This window comes from Phacochoerus africanus, chromosome 2 (assembly GCF_016906955.1).
Source record: "Phacochoerus africanus isolate WHEZ1 chromosome 2, ROS_Pafr_v1, whole genome shotgun sequence".
In the NCBI taxonomy this organism is placed as follows: domain Eukaryota; kingdom Metazoa; phylum Chordata; class Mammalia; order Artiodactyla; family Suidae; genus Phacochoerus; species Phacochoerus africanus.
In genome coordinates this window covers 231,495,871-231,513,978 of record NC_062545.1, presented here as the reverse complement: position 1 = coordinate 231,513,978, position 18,108 = coordinate 231,495,871, and the positions used below count along the sequence as shown (strand labels likewise).

General features: G+C 38.3%; 1 protein-coding gene across 6 annotated transcripts in view; it reads right to left on the bottom strand.

The window, feature by feature from the left end:
• Positions 1–18,108, bottom strand: part of GCNT1 (glucosaminyl (N-acetyl) transferase 1) — a 164,764-nt gene that overhangs the window by 125,257 nt on the left and 21,399 nt on the right. For 4 of the 6 annotated variants that reach the window (XM_047767796.1, XM_047767795.1, XM_047767797.1 and 1 more), the window contains one exon: positions 2,760–4,710. The exons of the other annotated variants lie outside the window; for them this stretch is intronic. In XM_047767796.1, coding sequence (XP_047623752.1) covers positions 3,281–4,567 — 1,287 coding nt within the window. In that variant the 5' untranslated portion in view covers positions 4,568–4,710 and the 3' untranslated portion in view covers positions 2,760–3,280. Of the gene's footprint in view, positions 1–2,759; positions 4,711–18,108 lie in introns of those variants that run through there. 6 annotated transcript variants of the gene reach the window in all.

Sequence of the window (18,108 nt, the reverse complement as noted above, 5' to 3'; positions counted from 1 at the left end):
TTTAGAAACAATATTGTCCCACATTTTCAAGGCTGAGTGGCTGTTTACCATGATCTGGGAGGGGCCTAAGTAACTGCCTATAAAAAAAGAATCATCTTTCTTAACTCTTGTCCTTAATAAATAATATGTGAATCCTAATCAGTACTTCATTAACTAGACTCATTCCATCACAAAATCGCAGTTTCTGCATGTTTAAGGATTTATCGGAGAAAATGATTTCTAATGATTCCCAATAAAAAACCTTAAATGACAGTAAAACAAAATTAGTGTTTAACAACTGACATACAGGAAGCAATTTAAATAATTTATCTTTCCCGAAGAACTTCTGACATTTTTTTTCATTTTGCGGCCACACCTGTGGCATATGGAAACTTCCCAGCTAGGGGTGGAAAGTGAGCTGCAGCTGCCAGCCTACACCACAGCAATGCTGGCTCTGAACCACATCTGCAACCTATGCCACAGCTCACAGCAATGCCAGATCCTTAACCTACTGAATGAGGCCATGGTTGGAACCTACACCTTCACAGACACTATGTCAGGTTCTTAACCCACTGAGCCAAAATAGATATTGCAGAACTTATATTTTTGCTTTTCCTGAATGTAATATGGTTTTCCTTTAGAAACCAACTTCTTGTTTCTTCAAACTGCTTGTCCAACAAGTGTGATTTCATTTATTTTAAGTTATGTTGAAAAATAATGGCTACATAATGCCTATAACAGCTATTAGCAATAGGGTAACATTTCAAGACATTTCAACAAGTGCCATTCTAGAAAGATGAGGCGCCACAGCTACATAAAAGATGCTGAGTCCAGTTTTAGCATGGGGTTTGAGGAAATGGATTCTAGAATCTTATTTTTAGGAGTTCCCCCCACTTTGGCACAGTGGGTTAATGATCCAGCTTGTCTCTGTACAAGCAGTTGTGACACAGGCCTGGGAACTCCCATGTGCCGCAGATACAGCCAAAAAAGAAAGAAAAAGTTATATGGTGTTCACTGTACTATTAACTTTCCTGTAAATGTGCAAATATTCAACATAAAAAATGAAACAATGTTTATAATATTTAAGACACCATGAATGAAGTGGAAAACACGCGCACACACACACGCACATACGACACAGACCCAAAGTATGTCATTGAAAACTACTGGATTTAGAGTTTAAGGGGAAAAAAAAAAAAAAGCCTAACTTACAGGTAAAATCTCTCTTCTAAAATAGAGCAGGGGAAGGAGTTCCCTTGTGGCTCAGTGGGTTAAAGAGCTGGCATTACCACTGGAGCAGCTGGGGTTGCTACTGTGGCACAGGTTTAGTCCTGGGCCTGGGAACTTCTACATGCCACAGATGCAGCTGAAATAATCCACAGATGCAGCTGAAATAATAAAAAAAATTAAATTTAAAAAATAGAGCAGAGGAAAATATGTGACAAGTATTAAAAGAACAAATTGGCTTAGAAGCCAACAGAAACCAAACACTATGCATATAATACTCTCGCTGACATTATCTCTTGAATTTTCAGAGCAAGTATGTTTTTCTTGGTCCAACATTGGCTGCCATGTTAAATCATGCAAACCATAGCAAGCCACTGATTGCAGGTTTACAAATTACAAAGTTTCCAAAAATGTGAAATTGTCAATCAGGAGTGCCAGTATACCAAACATCTCCATAAAATAAAAACATCTCCAAATTCTGATGAATAAAAAATGTTTTCTCAGTTGAACACCTGAAAACTGGCTAATCTTATGAATTTACTGTATAACATTTAAGTTGACTAAGTTTTAAGAATAAAATACATGGATTTGATTCCTATTCAAAGTCTCAGCTAAATGATAAAGCTTCCCCTTTCCTATTAGATCTTTGGCTGAATGGTATCAGCTTAGCAAAAAAGAAAGTTGAGGCTTTTTTTTTTTAATCTTCATTTACTTTGAGATATGAAACAGCACAACTGCAACCTCAAATCATCTGTCTTTTGGTGAAAAGTAGAGTAAAAACCACATACTGAGAATGGTATCAATATTGAACCAAACCACTCCAAACCTAATGTTCCCTTTAGGATTCCCAGGCACAATTTTCCCCTCCTAGTAAGTTCTGTGGTTTTCAACACTCATCAGAGGCTTCAGAAATTGCCCACCTATGACTCCTCCTCCCCTCTGCCATACCTTCACTTCACCACATCTTAGTTTTCCAGACTAATTACTGCCAATCGGATCACATTAAAAGAATCGAGGCTATAATACTATGAACATGGGGCAACATGAAAACAAGTTTATATACAGCTTGAGAGCAGGGTCTGGGGAGACTGGAGGAGGGAGACAAATATGTGAAAAACTTGAAGGTTACTCTGCAGACACTCTAATAAACAAAGATACCTTAACTTTTTTTTTTTTTTGTCTTTTTGCCATTTCTTGGGCCGCTCCCGCAGCATATGGAGGTTCCCAGGCTAGGGGTCTAATAGGAGCTGTAGCCGCCGGCCTATGCCAGAGCCACAGCAACGCAGGATCCGAGCCACGTCTGCGACCTACACAACAGCTCATGGCAACACCGGATCGTTAACCCACTGAGCAAGGGCAGGGATCGAACCTGCAACCTCATGGTTCCTAGTAGGATTCGTTAACCACTGAGCCACAACGGGAACTCCACCTTAACTTTTTAAATAACCTAAGATGATTTAGATGACTCGTAGAATCAACTAAACTAGGAACTGTCTCTCTTTTTTGCTTTTAAAAATACACGTACATTGTTAAAAATAAAAATGAGAAATACATTCAATCAAGCCCATTTTTTCAAGTTCCCTGAGATAGCATATACAGATACAGGTCACAGAGCAATGTTACAGCAGAAAGTACATCACTTACAAAGATCATTTAAAGTCAAACTTCTCTTTCAACAGACACAACCTACAAGATAAATTACATCCTTACTATTGGTTGTTGGTAAAAATTTATTAAAATCTGGAAAACCATAATATTGAAAGCTCTCCAAGTAATTTTGGCACAGGTCAAATCTTAGGGTTTTGTTAAGTCCCTGAGCGCTTTTAACAAGCTAGAGGGCATTTAGCCTCTTCTCCAGCCACTTGGGGCACCTCTCCCCACAATGCCTTGCAACCTGCCCTGGGCATTCATTAGTTCTAAGTCAAGGCTTAAGGCTACTACCTTTCTAACACACCGTGCTCTGCAGAAACTCTATAGCTTCCCTAGCATGGAGAGCTTGATTCTGTAGGCAAAGGAATCAAATGTGGTACATCTCATGCAGCCTGGTTATTTCTAAAATCACATACAACAACGGTCAGTGTTTTAACACCTCCAGTGCTTTATGTCTCAGATGCTCGTCCAAACACTGGATGGCGAAGAGGTCGATGTCTGTGTCGAACTTGTTGGCAAACAAGTGATGTGTGTGCAGCAGCCAGTTCAAGTCACCGGCTCCGAAAATGCACACAGAGCGCACGTGGATGCCGCTGCACGGTGGGTAGGGAGCGCCCTTGGAAACGTCGCCTTCAAAGTACTGCCACTTGACAAACCTTGCAATCGAATGCATGTCAGACATGTCGTACTTGTGGCTTAAGGACAGTGAGCCTGGGACTTCTGGGATCCTTTGAATAGTGGCCCAGAGATACTCATCTGGGCTGTATGTGTCTTTTGCCCACTCCATAAACTTCTGGATTTTTTCATTCTCCAGCACATACTCCACATAACTCCTACTGACCACGAAATAGGCACTGCCTGAAAACAGAGGGGTCTCAAGAGGAGGATGTATTTTGTCAGTCCCCATGTTTGTCAGCTTTCCATTCACAACTGTGTGATGTTTTTTCCACCGTTCTTTTTTGTTGGATGGCATTCTTTCAGTTTCAAGGTTGCTCCCACCCTTTAGCAGCTTGAGCATCCTGACAATTTCCAGGTTGGTTTTAATAGGGAAATCCATACCGCAGAGATTTATCAAGTACTTCCAGTCTGCATTCATCTGGTAGAGGTCCTGCATGCAGTTGAGGTCAGCCTGAACCCGGCTCCATGATGCATACACCACACTCTCCAGTTGACTGGCCACAAAGACATTACTGAAGCAGGACGCAATACCAATCACTGCGGCCAGAAAGGATTCCTCTGATTTTTTGTCCACGTGAATGCAATAGAAATTCTGAGGCATATAGATGGCCCTCAGGAGTCTGTCAAGCATTTCAATTTTGTGATGAACCACTATAGAATATGCTATTGGAAATTCTGCCTCTTCTTTACTAAGCGGTTCTGTAATATATTTGCGCTTCTTGATGAAAGAAGGGCAATCAGCAGTCATGTTTATGTAGTCAAAGGCTGTCCATCGAGGGCGCTTTCTAAATTTCACTGTTAGTATCTCAAGCTTTACCTTTTGGATTTCATCTACATCACCCTGTAGAACTTTGGTGCAATTAATACTACTACTAGGATTCTCTTCAACCAGCTCCAAATGTCCAATATTTACAAATTCAGGCTTTTGATGAATTTTCAAAACAGAGAAGGTGACTAGGGAAAAAATAAAAAATAGGAAGTAGTATTTAGTGGGATAAGAAAAAAGTCTCCTCTTCCAGAACTTCCTCAGCATTGCAACATCAATCAGGGATTTGGCTTTATCAAGGGCTGTCTTCCAGGCTTCAAGAAGTAATGATTTCCCCTCTGTCGTGGCCTGGAGATTTGTCAGTTTGCATTTATTGGAAGTGTAAAGACATCTTGAGATGGAGAATAGCACTAAAAGAAAAATAGAAAGGATACATATATATAAATAGTCTTTCACGTCATCTTCTCAGGTTCAAAAACTGTCCTCTTCGCTATAACGGAAGACTTCAAGGCAAAAAAAAAAAAAAAGTGTGTCAATCAAAGGAAAGGAAGCAGTGTTAGAGGAAAGCCATAGTCTCTAGCATTAATGTCAGATTGTTTAATGTAAGGATGTGCTAGAATATCCTACAGTCAACATTTTACCTGTCAGGTATAGTGAGGTGACAAACACAGCTGAAGACCTAGGCTATCATTATTGAATTTTCCATAGCTAGTGAGACTTTGATCATATGCCAGTGCTAATTAACGCTCCTTGCCTTGAAATCATTACTAAGCTGGGTTCCTTCCAACACATCCATTAATGACCACCGGTTCATGTCAGCAGCCCCAAATATTTGAAGAGATCAGATCCATTCTGCTCTTCGCCAATTTAGGATTGGGGGTGCACTTAAGGAGACATTCATAAATAGCTGTGGCTTCTAAGAATCTCTGAAGGAAGAGCAGGTCAACTGGATTTTCAAAATGAACCAGGAAGGCTCAGGTGATAACAGGTCAGATTTGGGACTGTTTTGGGTTGACCTCACTTTGTTCAGTTACATACTGGGCACCACAGGAAGAGAAGATATAAGCAATCCAAAATACAGAGACAGCTTTGCATTTCCTGCATTGGTATATAACAGGTTATAATAATTAGGCTTTGCTGCAAGACAGCACTGGTATACAAATGGTAATTTATGAAAGACCCTTTGTTTATATTCAAATTTCAGGAACCTAAGACACAGTTATTACGTAAAATGTTTCCAAATACGCAAATAATGTTTTGTTTTCAAAAGTCAATTTTATTACTTGGCAATTGGTTCTAACAAAGAAAGTCATTTACCATCAATTGTTTCAAAATCAGATTTATAGAGATTTGAAAAGCTTTTAACACCAGAATTAACACTAGAGATTTTAAATATTTAATTAGCAAGTACATTGTGAATACTAATAACACAAATAAAAATAAATAAATGACCATCAGTACTATAGATTAATGTTACAGAAAATAAGATTTTTTACCATTTAAAAATCAAGAAAAGTCTGGGTCTTTTAATTATCTGGTTCTATGTAACATCCTGTGCCTTTGTAGAGTGCTTCTCATGTAGTCAGGTTTTGTAAATGTACCCGACATCCAGCAATGCTGTTATGTCCCAGGAGTCTTTTTTTTTTTTTTTTAAAGTGCAACAAAAAGAAAATTGTGTGAAGGGATCTATATGCTCACCTAAGTATACACACACACTCAGAAGCATATTTGCAAACTAAATTCATATGTTCACTTTTTTCTTTAAAAACGATGGCTGGTCATATTTTTTTTTTCCTCAAAATGATGGCTGGTTTATTTCTCTCTTCTCTCCAGTCTTTGGTTTGTTTGTTATTCTATATTTGTGTACTGCTAAAGGTTTGAAGACATCCTGCAACTTAGGTTGAACTTTTTCTAAAGAAAAACTCTTAGTTCAACTTAGGTTGAACTTTTTCAAAGAAAACTTTGAAAACTCTTTCAAAGAAAACTCTTCCTGGTGGCTCAGAGGTTAAGAATCCAGAGTTGTAACTGCTGTGGCTCTGGTTACTGCTGTGGTGTGGATTTGATCCCTGGCTTGTGAAAATTCCTCATGCTGCGGGTGTGGCAAAAAAGAAAAGAAAATCCAAAAGTGTTTTCCAAAGTGTATACCAAGGAACAGTTTAATGATCCTACAATAAGTGGAAAATCCAACAGGCCCTATACTGCTGTGAAGATTCCTAATGCTCACTAGCCAATTAAAGACAATCGTGCAATTGAATTAGCTGCTATCTCATCTTCTCCCAGATATCTTGTCTACCACCTCACTCCAAACCTCTACTGGGAAGCAACCATTGGAAGATTCTGCTAAAATACTCAAGCATTTTAACCATTAAAACATCAGATCCCTGGAGTTACCATTGTGGCGCAGCAGAAACTAATCTGACTAGAATCCATGAGGATGCGGGTTTGATCCCTGGCCTCACTCAGTGGGTCGGGATCTGGAGATGCCATGAGCTATGGTGTAGGTCACAGATCCCAAGTTGCTGTGGCTGTGGCACAATCTGGAAGCTCTTGCTCCTATGCAACCCCTAGCCTGGGAACTTCTGTACCTACCAGTGTAGCCCTAAAAAACAAAAAAAAAACAAACAAAAAAACTTATCAGATCATTATGAAACATTATGCCCTTAAGAAATTTCTGCATAAGGCATTTAAACAAATCTCTGTCTAAACTGCTAATCAACTTCTAGGCTAACTGAACAGAGACTTAACAGTTGCCTCATGCAACAAAGAATACAGAGTTAGAAAATTAACCCAGGCAGGTCACTAAACAAGTAACAACAACAACAAACTCTAGACACAGCAGAGGCAGAGTTATGATTTCTAGAGTTGATACATTATTAATTGTTCACTTTCAAGAAAAAAATTACAAGGCATGTAAAGAAACATGAAAGTCTGGCCCATACACAGGAAAAGGGCCGTCAATAAAAACTGTCCCTGAGGAAGCCCAAGTGTTGGACTTAACAACACATAGACTTTCAGTCAGCTATTATAGATATGTTTAAAGAACTAAAGAACTAGGAGTTCCTACTGTGGCTCAGCGAGTTAAGGACCTGACATCTCTGTGAGTGAGGTTGTGGGTTCTATCCCTGGCCTCACTCAGAGACTTAAGGATCCAGTGTTGCTGCAAGCTGTGGCACAGGCCACAGATGCATCTCAGATCCAGATCTGGTGTTGCTGTGATTGTGGTATAGGCCTCAAGGCAGCTCCAATTCAACCCCTAACCCAGGAACTTCCATATGCAGTAGGTGCAGCCATAAAAAAGAGAAAATACAAAAAAAAAAAAAAGAACCTAAGGACTAAATGAAACTATGAGAATGATATTTAACCAAATTGATAATTTCAATAAAGAAACCAATTATTTTCAAAAAATAAATCAAACTGATTGTATTGAAATCGAATTGAAAAACTGACTAGAGGTGCTCAAAAGCAGGTATGAACTGAAAAAAAAAAATGAGTGGAACTGAGGACAGGTCAAATGAGAGGATCCAGACTGAGGTACAACAGGGAAAAAGATTTAAGAAAGATGAACAGAGCTTCAGAGACCTGTGGGAAACTATTAAGCATAACAACAAATGCATGATGAGGGTGTCTACAATGAAGGCTGGGGGGAGTATGAGAGTGGAATAAGGGAGTTGTGCATTTGTGAGCATGGGAGGACTGGAGAAAAAACCTTAACAATGGCAGAAAGCTTCCCAAATTTTACTTTGTTTTATGGAAGTATACTTGATTTACAATATTACTTTTGGGTGTACAACATAGTGATTCCATGTTTTTATAAATTATACTCAAAGTAATTATGGCTATAGTTCCCTGTGCTATACAATGTATCCATGTTGCTTATTTATTTTATATTTAGTAGTTAACAACTCTTGCTCCCTTACCCCTATTTTGTCTCTCCTCCCCTGCTCTCTCCCCACTAGTAACCACCAGTATGTTCTCTGTTTTGTTACATAGATTCATTTGATTTTCTAGATCAGCATATAACTGATAACAGAGTATTTGTCTTTCTCTGACTTACTTCATTAAGCAGAATACTCTCTGGGTCCATCCACATTGTTGCAAATGGCAGACTTTCATTATTTTTTTATGGCTGAGTAATATTTCTCTGTGTGTGTTGTGTGTGATTATGTGTAATATCTTCTTTATCCATTCATCTGTTGATGGATAATTTAAGTTGCTTCCATATCTTGGTTATTGTAAATAATGCTTCTATGAACATTGGGGTGCACGTATCATTTCGAATTAGCATTTTTGTTTTCTTCTGAGATACGCCCAGCAGTGGAACAGCTAGATCACACAGTAGTTCTATTTTTAGTTTTTGAAGAAACTCCATGAATGTCTTCCACAGTGGCTGCACCAACAGTGTATGAGAGATCCTTTTCTCCACATCCTCATCGACAGTTGTTATTTGCTGACTTTTTGATGACAGCCATTTTGACATATTTGAGGTGATATGTCAATGTGGTTTTGATCTGTGATTCTCTGATGGTTAGAGATGTTAAACATTTTTTCATATGGCACCTGGCCATTTATATATCTTTGGGAAAGTGTCTACTTGTGTCTTCTGCCCATTTTTTTGATTGTTTTTTTATATTGAGTAAAATAAGCTGTTCACATATTTTAGATAATAACCTTTTATTGGTTATATCATTTGTGAATATTTTCTCCATTCAGTAGGTTGTCTTTTTGTTTTGTCCAATGCTTTCCTTTGCTGTGGAAAGAGCTTTTAAGTTTACTTAGGTCTGATTATTTATTTTTGCTTTTATTTCTTTTGCCTTAAGAGACAGTGCCAAAAAAAAAATACTACTATGATTTATGTCAAAGAGGGTTCTGCCTATCTTCTCTTCCAGGAGTTTTATGGTTTCAGGCCTTCCATTTAGGCCTTTAAACTACTTTGAGTTTATTTTTGTATATGGTATAAAGAAATATTCTAATAGCTGTCCAGTTTTCCCAACACCACTTATTAAAGAGATTGTCTTTTTTCCATTGTATATTCTTCCCTCCTCTGTTATAGGTGAAATGACCACAAGTGTGCGGGCTTAAATTTCTGGGCTTTCTATTCTGTTCCATTGATCTATGTGTCTGTTTTTGTGCCTATACCATGCTTCTTTGATTACCATAGCTTTACAATATATTCTGAGGTCAGGGAGCATATCTCCATTAAAAAATTGAAAAATGATTGAAACTTCCCAAATTTGACTTTAAAAAAATGAATCTGCACATTCAAGAGGCTCAGTGAGCTCCAAGTATACAAAATAGGACCATCAATTTGGCAGACAATTTGGCAGTTTCTTAAAAGCTAAACATAGGCTAACCAATCACCCTAGCAATCACACTCCTAGCCATTTACCCAAATTGAACATGTACATGCACATAAAAACAGGCATGTGAATGTTTATAGTGGTTTTATTCATAACTGTCAAAAACAAGAATCAAACAATACAATCAACAAGTGAATGGATAAGCAAATCGTAGTACATCCATAAAATAGAATATTATTCAGTGATTAAAAAAAATGAGCTACCAAGTCATGAAAAGACATAGACATTTAAATGCATACTGCTAAATAAAAGAAGTCTATCTGAAAAGGCTATATACTCTATGAGTTCCACTATATTAAATATCCTGGAAAAGTAAAAACTATAGAAACAATAAAAGAGCAGGGTTTGCTAGGGGTCTGGAGGAAGGAACAGATGATAAAGTACAGAACAAGGCATTTTTTAGACTGTTGAAACTATTCTGTAGGATACTATAATGGTGGTTAAAGGATATTATGCATTTGTCAAAACGCAGAGAACTGTACTGGCCCCTCTTAATTACAATTAATTAATAATGTATCAATAGTGTTTTTAATCAACTATAACAAATGTACCACACTTGTGCAAGACACTAATAATACGAAAAACAGTGTGAGCAGGTTTATGGGAACTCTTCTCTCTGTAATTTTTCTGTAAACTTAAAATTGCTCTAAAAATAGTCTATTAAAATTGAAAAAAATCAATCTACTCATTCAAGAAGTTCAGTGAATTCCAAGGATAATAAACTCAAAGAAATTCATATCTAGATATTTCTCAGTTAAACTGTTGAAAGACAATTTGAAAATGGCAAGAGGAGTTCTGGTGGTGACCCAGTGGTAACAAACCCAACCAGTATCCATGAGGATGCAGCTTCAACACCTAGCCTCACTCAGTGGGTTAAGGATCCGGCATTGCCGTGAGCTGTAGTGTAGGTCATGGATGCAGCCTGGATCCCTCATTGCTGTGATGTAGGCTGGAACCTACAGCTTCAATTGATTCCCTAGCCTGTGAACTTCTATATGTTCCAAGTGTGGCCCTAAAAGAGCAAAAAAAAAAAAAGGAAAAAGAAAGAAAATGGCAAGAGAAAAGTGATATATAAGGGGTCCAAAAAATTAGTTACAGCCTCAAATCAGAAACAGTGGATAACAGAAGGTCATGAAGAACATATTCAATATACAGAAATGAAAAAGACTCAACCAAGAATCCTATAATCAGCAAAATCATCATTCAAAAACAATGAGATACTGTATGGCAGAAATTGACAACATTGTAAATCGAATATACTTTAAAAAATTTTTAAATGAGAAATTAAGACATTTCTAGATAAATGAGAACTAAGAATTCATCACTGGCAAGCCTGCCCCAAAGAAATTCTAAATTGAATCTTTCAGGATAAAATGACAAGATGCTAGTTAGCAACTCAAATTCTCGTGAAGAAGTAAAATACAGCTATAACAGTATTTACCCAGGAAATATTATTTTCTATGAACTAAATTTTAGGAATGAAATTAGAAACAAACAATAAAAGAAATTTTGAGAAATTGACAAATATGTGGAAATTAAACTATACACTCCTAAATAACCAATGGGTCAAAGAAGAAATCACTAGGCAAATCAGAAAATACTTTGATAGAAATTACATGAAAATAAAAATAAACTTATAGGATGTAGCAAAAGCTGTATTTGAGAGAAATAGGTATCTGTAAACACCTACTTTTTTTTTTTTTTTGCTATTTCTTGGGCCGCTCCCGTGGCATATGGAGGTTCCCAGGCTAGGGGTCGAATTGGAGCTGTAGCCACCGGCCTACGCCAGAGCCACAGCAATGCGGGATCTGAGCCGCATCTGCAACCTACACCATAGCTCAGCAATGCCGGATCGTTAACCCACTGAGCAAGGGCAGGGACCGAACCCGCAACCTCATGGTACCTAGTCGGATTCGTTAACCACTGCACCACAACGGAAACTCCAACACCTACATTTTTAAAAGATTTCAAATCAGGAGTTTCCATCATGGTGCAGCTAAACGGAACCCAACTAGGAACCATGAGGTTGCAAGGTTCGAACCCTGGCCTCCCTCAGTAGTTAAGGTTCTGGTGTTGCCATGAGCTGCGGTGTGGGTCACAGACATGGCTCAGATCCTGCACTGCTGTGGCTGTGGCATAGGCCAGCAGCTGTAGCTTCGATTGGACCCCTAGCCTAGGAACCTCCATATGCTTTTTTAGGGTGCAGCCCTAAAAAAGCCCCCCTCCAAAAAAAGATTTCAATAATCTAATATCCTACCTTAACAAGGAACAAAGAGTACAAACTAAACCCAAAGCAAACAGCAGCAGCAGCAACAGCAGCAGCAGAAGACGACGACGACGAAGAAGAAATACCAGCAAATGAAATCCAGCAACATACAAAAAAGGATTTCATGCCAGGACCACATGGGTTTTAGACCAGGAATGCAAAATTGGTTTAACATGTAAAAGTCAATGTAATACATCCTATGAATTAAGGATCTGGCATGTTACTGCAGCGGCCCAGGTCACTAGTGTGACACAGGTTCAACCCCTGAGCTGGGGGGCTTCCACAAGCTGCAGGTGCAGAAGAAAAAAAAAAATAGAATAAATGTCAAATACTCCACGATCATCACAATAGACACAGAAAAAAGCACTTTACAAAATCTAACACCATTTCATGATAAAAACAGTAAAATAAACTAGGAGTAATAAGGAATTTCCTCAACCTGATAGGAAAAAGAACACTGATAATAATATTCTTAGAGAAATAAGAAAAGATATTGCACACAATTAATCATTACATGAGGCAATTACATTGTTTGAAAACTGGCAAAATAATACTACCATTCCACAGGTTCTTCTGAAAGCTGATCTTCTCACTCCCCAATCAAGAAGTAGTCAGTGTCCTTCCCCTTGAATTTGGACAATCTTACATTTACACTGACCAGTGGAGTTTGGCAGAAGTGACACTATGTGACCACTAAGGCCAGTCATATAAAACTATGTAGTTTCTCTCTGGTTGTATTGGAAAATTTGCTCTCCAGAAGCTCCTTTTCAGAGAAAGGTCCCTTCTCATGCTGTAAGAAGTTACACAGAGAGGCCACACATAGGTACCCACGTCAACAGTTCCAGCCAAACCCAGTTTTCAAATCATCCCAGTCCACAAGCCAGCCATGTAGGTGAGGAAGCCACTGGATGACTCCAGCCCCTGGTCACTCAAGTATTAACAGAATTCCTGACTCACAGAAGGTATGAGCAAAAAATAAGATGGCAATGTTTTATGTTACCATGGGTGGCTTGCCTCAGCTATGACTAGAACAAACAAGAAATCACATAAATAGAACACTAGGCAAATTAAAAAGCTCTTTTAAGAATTAATGACACAACAGCAAAAACTGAAACACTCAATAGAAGCATTGGAAAATAAAGTTGAGAAAAACTCTCAGGGAGTTGAGCAAATAGGCAAACCAACTGATGGAAATTGAAAGAAAAAAATATAGTAATTCAGAGAACCAGACCAGGAGATTCACCATCTGAACTGGACCTCCAGAAAAAGAAAACAAAAAAATAGAAGTCATCAATTAAATAATTCAAGACTATATCTCAAAATAAAGGAGTGATTTCCAGATTGAAAGACCTTTGGAATACCAGCACAATGGGTGAAAACAGAGCCACACCAAGACATTCTTATTAATTATGAAATGTCAGAACATGGGAAAAAGAGTATCACATAGATCTCTAGAGAGGGAAGAAAATAAACCACATGAAAAAGATTCAGAAGCAGAATGTCTTAATACTCCTAAAAACCAACCAAAGAAGCCTGATGATAATGGATCAATGCCTCCAAAGTGCTAAAGAAAATTCAATTCCAGATGAGATTTTTTTTTTTTAATCTTTTTGCCTTTTCTAGGGCCACTCCTGTGGCATATGGAGGTTCCCAGGCTATGGGTTGAATCGGAGCTGTAGCCACAGGCCTACACCAGAGCCACAGCAACGTGGGATCCAAGCCGCATCTGTGACCCACACCACAGCTCATGGCAACGCCAGATCCTTAACCCACTGAGCAAGGGCAGGGATCGAACCCGCAACCTCATGGTTCCTAGTCGCATTTATTAACCACTGCACCACGACGGAAACTCCCAGATGAGAATTCTTAGGACCAGAAGAACTACTAAATAAATTAGGGGTAAAATAAACATATGTTTGATATTAAGAAAGGCAAGATTTCTAAACAGCTACCTTTATACATCTTTCTTCAGGAAGCTACTAGAGGCTGAGCTCCATCAAAGATACAGTATAAAGCAAGAAAGAGGAAAACATTAGAAGCATAAAGGGTATCACAACACCAGATGGAAGCAAAGGAAAAACCAAGATGATAGCAAAGGAACATCCTAGGCTGTGTGTAGGCCAACAGACAAACACAGTAGATGGTCGAAGGCCCTGGAAGAGATGAAGAAAGATGAAGATAATGAGATGGATGGGCTAACTGATGGGAATAAGCATACTGAAAGCTGATTTAAACAACTGGCGGAGTTTGGGAGGTGAAGGAGAATCTATAATAACTACATTGAAAATAAAGCAAATGAAGGGGATTGGAGTGATAATTATTGACTCCAGAAACATCAGAGTCATGAAATGGTGACAAAAGCAATCATCGTGTAGTCTATGGCTTATCTCAGGCGAGCATCAGTCTTAATAACAAGCACTGTTTTCTCACTCGAGATTCAATAAGACTGTATTAGGAGCACAGAGCAATGGGAGAGATGGGTGTTGAAAGACTGGAGTTGTATATTTGGCCCAGCATCACATAATTGGCAATGGGAAGTGTTTGGAATTACAATGTTGCTCCAAGCGAAATGACTCCTTATAATTTTATAATGCCACCAGTTGCTCTTTGCCTTCAACAGCTCAAAATGGGGAGGATCTGATTGAAAAAACTAATGTACAGATAAAGGGTACAATTTAGGGCAGGTTTATTCTCACAAGGATAAATCGATGAGGAGAGGTACATAAGAGGTCCAAAACCCACCAAATACCAAATCTAGATTTCAGCTTGGAATAAGAAAGAAACACTGTAAGACTTTGCGGTGTAAAAAATAAATAAATAAATAAATAAAAGCACGTACAATGCATTTCAAAATTAAAATCTGAAAAAAAAAGAGTGTATATATGTATAGCTGAACCACTTTGCTGTACAGCAGAAATAACACAACACTGTGAGAGTTCCTGTTGTTATTTAAGAGGGTTAAGAACCCAACATAGTGTCCGTGAGGATGCAGGTTTGATCCCTGGCCTCTTCAGTGGATTAAGAATCAGGTATTGCCGCAACGACGCAAAAGAAATTCTAGGGTTACAGGAAAAAGAGATCCTAGAATATATAGGAGTCCTAGGAAAAAACCAGTCTTAACTGAACCAAGTCAAATGGCTACAGAGGACATTTAAGATAAAAGAGAGATCCTCTGCTGTAAATCTGTAAGTGAATGAAGTCTAAAGGGATTTGACAACTTATAGAGTTCAGAATTGAAAAAGTAAAATGTACATAGTCAGAAATATGTACATAAACTTAAGACATTACTTCTAGGGAAAACAGAAACGTGCAATTAAAAATTATGCTACTTAGGGAGTTCCCTTTGTGGCTCAGTGGTTAACAAAACCGACTAGCATCCATGAGGACTCGGGTTCGATACTTGGCCTCACTCATGCTGGTTAGGGATCCAGTGTTGCCATGAGCTGTGGTGTGGGTTGCAGATGCAGCTTGAATCCCACACTGTTATGGCTGTGGCATAGGCCAGCGGCTATAGCTCCAATTCGACCCCTAGCCTGGGAACATCCATATGCCCCCAGTGAGGCCCTAAAACAAACAAACAAAAACTATGCTACTTAGCTCAGTTTATGCTATTAGAGCTCAGCCTATACAAGGTCATAATATAAACAGAGTCTTGGTCTAACAAAAAATATGATAAGGCTCTTCCTCATGGGCTTGGCTGTTGACATGTGAGGAGTCTAAGTGGATACACTTATTTGCCAGCAACTTGACAATTTTCTCGCTCCAAACAAACTACATAAGATGCGTTTAGTTCCACTCAAGAAAAATTCCAGACAGAGCAATCTTTAAGTGAGAGCAGCAGGCAATGACCACTTATTTCCTGATTTGCAATTATTTTTCTTCTTTTTAGGGCTGCACCATAACATATGGAAGTTCCCAAGACAGGGGTCGAATTGGAATGGCAGCTGCCAGCCTATACCACAGCCACAGCAATGCCAGATGCCAGATCTGAGCCATGTCTTCGACCTACACCACAGCTCACAGCAACACTGTATCCTTAACCTGCTGAGCCAGGTCAGGGGTCGAACCAACATCATCATGGATACTAGTTGGGTTCTTAAACCCCTGAGTTACAACAGAAACTCCCAAAACTATTTTCATAATAATACTACAAAAAAAAAAATTACCTCAAAAAAGGAGTTCCCGTCATGGCGCAGTGGTTAACGAATCCGACTAGGAACCATGAGCTTGCGGGTTCGGTCCCTGCCCTTGCTCAGTGGGTTAACGATCCTGTGTTGCCGTGAGCTGTGGTGTAGGTTGCAGATGCGGCTCGGATCCCGCGTTGCTGTGGCTCTGGTGTAGGCTAGTGGCTACAGCTCCGATTCGACCCCTAGCCTGGGAATCTCCATTATGCCGTGGGAGTGGCCCAAGAAATGGCAAAAAGACAAAAAAATATAATAATAATAATAATAATAATAATACTAGGTTATCATCCACCTTTATTACTCCCATTTTCTTACTATTCATATACAGAGCAGTTTTCTAGAGGCTACCTATATGTGATTTGTCATCAGAACAAGTATGAAAGCAATTATTTTTGAGTTTCTATTAAGCTGTTTTCTATTCAGCCAAGCATTAAAAGAGATTTGCAAAAATATAAAATGTATTACTCTTCTCATTAACTTTTATGAAAGAGTCTTTCATTAAAAATATTATCATAACATGCAAAGGGCTTTTCACTGTTATTTTTACATAAATAACATTTAACTTTTTCTCAATTTTAATTTCTAATAGGTAAATGCCAATAAATGTATCACACATAAAAAGCTCTTTGTGATCTTCAATAATTTTTAAGAGCATAAAACAAGTTTTCAGAGCCATTGATTAGGAGGATGGGAAACAGGTCTGTGACGTGAATACACAGGAGGAGGATTTGGGATAAAAGAGAATTAAATCTTTAATATTGGAAAGTCAACAAGAAGACTCAAACTGAAAAATCTAGGAACAGCATCAGCAGGCTATTAAAAGTAATAGAAATACAGACTAAAAGAGATCTGCAAGAATTTGAAAATGGTTACCTCTAGGGCTATACTGTCAATATGGTAGCCACTAGTCACATGCTCCTATTGACTGATTTAAATGTAACTAGCTTAGCTGAGGAAATAAATTTAATTAAAATTAAATTTTAAAACTTGAAAGAGTGTAAAGTATCTTTACATTAAATAACTATTCTTGTGGTAAGACTCCATTGAACTTTGATGGCTATATTGTCTAAGATATTTCTATTGTATTATATAGCACAGGCGTCATTTTAATAACCTCAAACTTTTTTATGCTGCATACCTATTAAAATGATAGCATTTAGGATACACTAAGGTATATATAATGCCAAAATTAATTTTTTATGTCTCTTTTGCTTTGTTTTTTAACGCAGCTACTAAAACATTACATATAGCTCACATCGTATTTCTACTGGATAATGGGGTTCTAAGGAACAGGAAGTTTTGGGAGCATTGAGAGAGGACTATTTTTTTATAACTACAACTCTCTGTTGGGAGACAATTCTCCATAGATCCCTCACACTTCTGCACATCTTGCAAGTGAGGCACTAACTGCCCTTTTGTTGTTTTTGTTTGTTTGTTTTGTTTTTGTTTTTTAAATGCTATTGGCAAATCAAACAGTCTTGAAAGATTCAGTGTTTTCCTTCCCAGCAAAGGGCAAGTGTGCTTACTATAGAGATAATAAAGATAACATATCTGGGAGCTAAAGAAAGGCACATTTACTGCCCACCATAAATGTTCAGGTTCCCTAAGCTTGTGGTTCCTTTCCTGTAATGCAACCCACTGCTTGAGCAGGTATTATCTGTCTCTGCTCATATTGCCCTGGGGGAACTAGGGCTTAGGGACCTACGACAAAAATGCCAATACTCTGCTACTACTATTGCTGTAGGTAGTAAAGTGTCCTTTGTCTTTGTACAGGAGTTTTATGCCTTCTGCCAGCATCCGTGAAAACTGTGATAGACTTGTTAGCTTTCAAGAAGGGTGAAATCTAAGACCTATGATAGTTCTTGGCACTTCTGTGGAAACATGTGCTTTTTCAAACAATGTGTAATTTGTAACTCTGTTTAAACAAATGGCTACATTTCCCTAGTCTTAAAGGTAGTGATAAAATTAAGACCTATCATGATAGCTAATCAGTTTTAAACA